At 40.4% G+C, this 5,930-nt stretch overlaps 1 protein-coding gene across 1 annotated transcript in view; it reads right to left on the reverse strand.

Annotated features, from left to right (window-relative positions):
• UBE2Q2 (ubiquitin-conjugating enzyme E2Q family member 2) overlaps positions 1–723 on the reverse strand; it is a gene marked incomplete at its 5' end in the record, with an annotated part of 24,358 nt that extends 23,635 nt beyond the window's left edge. The window contains one exon of the mRNA XM_009075916.1: positions 619–723. Coding sequence (XP_009074164.1) covers positions 619–723 — 105 coding nt within the window. The remainder of the gene's footprint in view (positions 1–618) is intronic.
• Positions 724–5,930: the final 5,207 nt, after the last annotated feature.

Raw genomic sequence — 5,930 nt, forward strand, 5'->3', positions numbered from 1 at the left:
GGAAAGTTAAGTGCAGATACACACAGAGCTCCTATCACTACATCAAAAGGCTACTCAAGTAAGACAATGCTTGAGAGTTCTCTGAAATACAAAACAACCATCAGAATGTGTACAAAGATTTTCTTTAAGCAGCAATTGGCCAAAGTCATAACACAGTTTAAATGGATCAGTACCTGAGAACATTCTGATGAACCAGAAGTTCTCAGGTCAAGTCTCCTGTGCTGAAACCAGGAGCTCTTTGCATTCTAGCCATGATCTGGAGAATACACATTCTCAAGAACACAAAGCTTTTGCCTCTGTAATTGATCTCTGTGCAAAGAAAACTCTACAAGAGCTGTTTTATTCAGTAGTTTTAGCCTTCTCATCCACTTCACTGTTTAATTATTGTCAACTAACTTCCCACTGTAATTACTGGGGCTGTAATTTCAGGAATCTTTTCCTCCTCGCCTCAAATCTTTTGGATTACTTTTGGCTCCTAAATTTTTGGAAGAGAAAGTTATGTTTACAAAACTATCCAAATAACCCCAAAACTGAAACTAGCTGAACTGCTTGTTAATGTGACAAAGCCAAATAAACACCCAAACCCAAGTAAACACCCCAAACAACCAAAACACTCACCAGAGTATTGCTCTTCTTAATATCTTCTAAACGCTCTAAGACTGAAGTCAGGTTTGGGTCATCTGATTCTACAAACCATATTGGCGATGAAGAGGGGTAAGACTCCTGTTAAGAAAAAAAACACAAACACAAGATCCAACAAATAAATAAACAAAAAAAACTGAGAGGTTTTAAAACTCATTCACAACAGTATTATCACCTTTTATATTACTCTATGTCAAGCAACATAGAAGCTTTTAAGACAATATTTTTAGGCAATGCAAAAGAAGTTGAAAGAAATCCAACCAACTGGTTCTTCTAGTATTTCATCCTATTTTCATCTTGCTCAGATGATGGATATACACAGTGCTAAAAAGTTTAAAACCCTGAGGGCAGGTGGAGCAGGAGGGAGAAATTTAAAATGCAGTACAGGTGATGATTTAAAAAAAAAAAAAAAGGATTCCCAAGTAGAACATGTCAAAGAATAAAACTATATTGATGCTGATTTTTCATAAAACCACAGATTTTTCCAAATAAAAGCTGGGAAAGCAATATAACCTGCAGTCTTCAGACTTGCTCCTCAAACAGGATTATAGAAACTGTTCTAGCACTGACCCACAGACTAAAGCAATAACTTCACAGCTCAAATCTCCTGCCTTGGACGACAGTTAACTGGCAGATCACAACACCAAAAAATCTGAAATTTATCTTACTGCCATCAAGGCTCATAGAGGACTTTCCACTGCTGCAAGATTTCTCAAGCAATGCTTTGCATACAACCATGTCAAGAATCCCCTCCCTCACCTGCTGCCCACATTCCTTTGGATGCAGCCCAGGACACAGTTGGGTTCTGAGCTGTCAGTGCTCACTGCAGCTCATGGGGAGTTTTTCATGCACCATCACTCCCAAGTCTTTCTTCTCACTGCTTGTCTCAATGACTTCCCCACTTAACCTATAGGTGTGCCTGGGATCTCCCAGTTTAGAGACAAGGATGTCGTGTGGGACAGTGTCGAGGAACACGGAACAGATGTGACCCACAGCTGCTCATGCTATCCATGAGAAGTGGTTTTCTGTCACCAAACTGCCCTTCCAAAGGTGTCAGAGACCCTTGCTACAAGGAGGGTAAACAGAAGTTCTTTGCCTCTTGTTTAGATGTTTCAAAAAGCAATTCCAATTTATTCCTCACACAGGTTTGGTAACATCGTGACCATGTAGCTTCCAACTGAACACTAAGTGTTCCTTCATATCACTGGCAGGTCTGGATTTTGTTTGCTTTAGTTATTTAAGGTGTTCTCCACTCCTCAGTCATTCAATTAAACTTTAGTAGCCGAGGACAAATTGCTGAACCTCAGTTTTATCACCCAGATATTATCTTCATATCCCCAGGATTTACAAAATAACAAGGGAATTTTCATTTATTTCCCTCACTGCAGTTGCAAGGGAAAAATTCCATCTTTCTCATTCCAGAGCCAACAAATCATGCTTCAGCACTTAGAATCAAGGTTTGAAAACTGGAGCAAAATACAAGCATGTTTGAGCTGGCTCTCAATAACAAAGTGTATTTCCTAACTGACCTTTCAGCTCAAGTGCTGAACCCCACAAAGAAACCATGGGATCAGATAAAGGACATCAGCTTTGGCAAAACAGAGTTCCCATCTGGCACCATACTCCAGGGAAGCTCTAGCTCCAGAGGTCTAAAATTCCCACCTGTAAACTGAAGCCTTTGCATAAACTTTTTTAACAAGCTCAATCCCCTCAAGTTTGTACTTTTTTTATTCCTAAATCACAGCTAAAAACACCTTTCAAGACTACATTGTATTTCCAGTATCCTTAAGAAAAGACAAACTGTTCACATCTTTCATCTTCACTTCAAAGCACACTATACTCAAGGCAGTGACCTTAGAGTATCTAGTCTTGATTAATTAAGGCCTAACATCTCCAGTGTCTTTCAACAAAGTCCAGTGCTCAGCTCACCAAGATTTTAAGGCTAAGGCAGCTCACAGATGGGGAATTACATGTGGTTTAATCGCTTTCCTCCTTTACACTACTTGGGAAAAGTGTATCTTCTCCTCAGTTTCACTTAATACTCTCTTGAAAGATTAACCTCTATCCCAGCAGGAGAAGCAAGGGTGAATTCCTTGTTTCCAAACTATTATTTTTAGGAGCTAAACTTCATTAAAGATAGTCCACGTTTTGTACTGCTAACATCTCACTCATTTTTAATAACATGCAACCTACTTGTAAGGTCTTCTGCAATGGTGCAAGATTCTTACCTCAGGCACACAGATCTTGGTGCATAGTGGGACAGATCACAAAGGAAACTCTGCTAACCATGGCCCCACTGAAGATTTATTTTTGGGACCTGAACTTCTCTGGGCAGCTCAGTAAGTTAAGAGAAAGGCAGGAGGGCAAACACTACTACCACGACTTTATATTACACCAACATTCCCACCAGGAAATCCCAAGAACAAGCAAAATCCCTTCCAAGATTCCCTGAGCCATCTGTTTCTTAAAATCCTGAGACTCATTAGAATAAAAATATTCTCCAGATACAGTCAACACTTGGACTGTGTTTGCATATTCTCCTAACAGGTATTTTTGGCTTTTTTTAAATCAAGCTGGTTTTATATTCTGTTAGTCCAGGTCTAAGCAAGTCTATTAAGTGAAGAAATTTCTGGAAGACTAACAGCTGCCAGTCCCCTCTGCTAAGCCATATCTGGGCTCTGCAGATTGCTTACAGAATGGATCTCCACTCTTCACTGGCAATAGTCTTCTTTCCTGACAGTTTTGTTTCTCCTTTCTCCACCTGAAGGACTCATTGAACAAACCCACAGTAGGACACTTGCTGTTGCAACCAGTCCCTATCCCAGTCTGGGGGGCTGTAAAAAAATCTGCTCCAAAATCCTTGCAGCCAACCTGTCAGCAGCAGGAGCAAGACTGACAGTGCAGAGCTGATGATCCAGCAATCCCACTCTGTTTGAACACACTGCAGTGGCTGCTTGAGTGTGCTGCTGCCTTCTGTGAGAACTGCACTCCTTCCATTTTCTACACTGAAAACAAGAAGACAGCCAAGGGTTTGTTAGTGCCTGGATGATTAGTGTATAGCACATATGAATGACTGTGCTCCAAAAATTATTAACTATTCAAATTTTCAGTCTGCTTTAGCTTTTGCAACATGAATGGGAACAATGCACTTATCAGAAAGGCTTTTCTTTAACATTGTGAGCAATTTCCTCAGCTCAGAAAAGATTGCCAGTTTTAGATTTTTTGCATTATGGATATTTAATTAATTCCAACTTTTTCACAACAGATGCTAAGTATGAAAATACAAGTTCAACCCAAGTTTCTTTTGTTGCAATGTTTAGTTCTTCAGACTCACCAATAAATCTATTCATTTAACTTGAGAAATATAAATGGCATTAAGTTTCTCTAGATCTCTAAGTAATCCATATTTTTGGAACAGCTGATTTCCACGCGGATATGAGTCACTGTATTTTGAAATACAGAATACACACACATTCTGATCCCAAGATACAAACTCATGAGCCTGTTTATAAGAACCATAGCATGCAACTTATAGCTAAGCTTGTGCTTTGTAAGCTCAAACAACTGAACTTCACATGAGCTAATTCTGCTGAGAGAATTAAGTCAGCTTTTTCTTCCCTAGCTGCATCCTACAGAGATAAGGGTGGATGTGTGTTATGTCATGGAAGGAACACAGGCTCCTCAAATAAACAAACAACATTTCACAAGAGGAACCCTGAACCAGCAGTTATTTTACTACTAATTCTTGGTGGCTCAAGCCCCATTGTTTTGGGCCTTTCCCTGTACAGCTGCTATAGTGTGATTTTGGATCTACAATCCAGCTCAGCTTAGGTAGCACCACATTAAATGTTCAAGACTTTTTATGTAACTGCTGGAACATGACATTTCCTGCTGTGTACGAGGAAAAGCACAAACTGCTCCCAAGAGGCAGAGGCTGCAGTGCTCGGTGCCTGATGCACAGCTCGGAATGCTAAGGTAGCTCAGCAAGGCGTGGTGACATCACATCTCCCAAGCACTGAGGCCTGAGGACAAAGGCTGGGGATGTTTACAGCAGCCCAGATACAATTACAATTCATGGCATCATCACTTATACAGCGTCTTTGTATTAGCACCAGCACAGACTGGGAACTTTGTCAACACAAATGTTTCTGGACCAGAATGCAGGGAAAGAATTTAGCTCCCCAGTAAACACAGAACATAAAGAGGATCAAGCCCTGCACTCCTGCCACAGGAACGATTGCAAAACCTAGCAAATCACTTCGGGAAACCACAGAGGATTGGAAGAATACACGTGGGAGCTCACTGTTCAGACATTCCATTGCATCCTCTCTAAGGGCTCTTACATTTTTCCTAACAATTTTGCTTCCCAAAATCTAAAAAGCAGCCAAAAGTGACAGAAGATTCCAGGAACACACACATTAAGACAGCTTTTCCTAGGCAGGATCTGTCATCTAAGTATATCCTATCTAAGCTTTCTCATCCTTAACAATAAGGCTGTTTTCCTTGCAATGTTATATAATCTTTATCCTGCTCTCTAAAGCTCCAGTGACACAATTTTGACGTTAGTAAGAGACTTGGAAATGAGCTGTTTCCAAATTACTACGACGCCGGTGAAATCGTGAAGCTGCTAAATTAAAACAAAACCTCTTGCTCTCACTCTTAAGATCAGAAAAACCTGTACACAGTTTGCTACAAGGGAATAGAGCAACCACATCTTGTACACAACTGAGCCACTTTCTCATGGCCAGATGTTAGGAAAACACATTGAAACACAGAACCACTGCACTGTGGTTTAAAAGCACAATTATAAGGTTCATGTTCTTTAATTTCCAGCTCCCCTTAGGTGGGAAAAGTGGGTGTTTCTTTTCCAAATCCTTAGCATATTGGCTGAATCAGTTTTATTTCTTCCCTGTTTATAAGTTTTTGCCAAATCCCCATCACTGAATTAGCCTAATTCTGTTCTTTTTACACCACCTACAACTAAAACTTAGCTAATTTTCATAACTGCACTTCTATCTTCTCAGTCCCCAAAAATCCTTCTTCCCTCTCCTTTGCTTCCAAACAGCAGAATATCACACTCCCCCCAGATCTTTTAACCAGCTTAGTTCCTCTGAGAAGGCTGGAAAGAGCCTGTTTGAGCTCACACAAATCTTGGTGATGAGGTTAAGTAAATCCTAATGGAACAAGACATCTCAGAGGGCTGATGGAGCCTTCCCAAGGTGAATCCATTGGCAGCTATAAACACACGTCAGGTAATTGATCTCATATCATAAATGGCTTTCCCTCAG

This window comes from Acanthisitta chloris, unplaced genomic scaffold, assembly GCF_000695815.1.
Source record: "Acanthisitta chloris isolate BGI_N310 unplaced genomic scaffold, ASM69581v1 scaffold7890, whole genome shotgun sequence".
NCBI lineage: Eukaryota > Metazoa > Chordata > Aves > Passeriformes > Acanthisittidae > Acanthisitta > Acanthisitta chloris.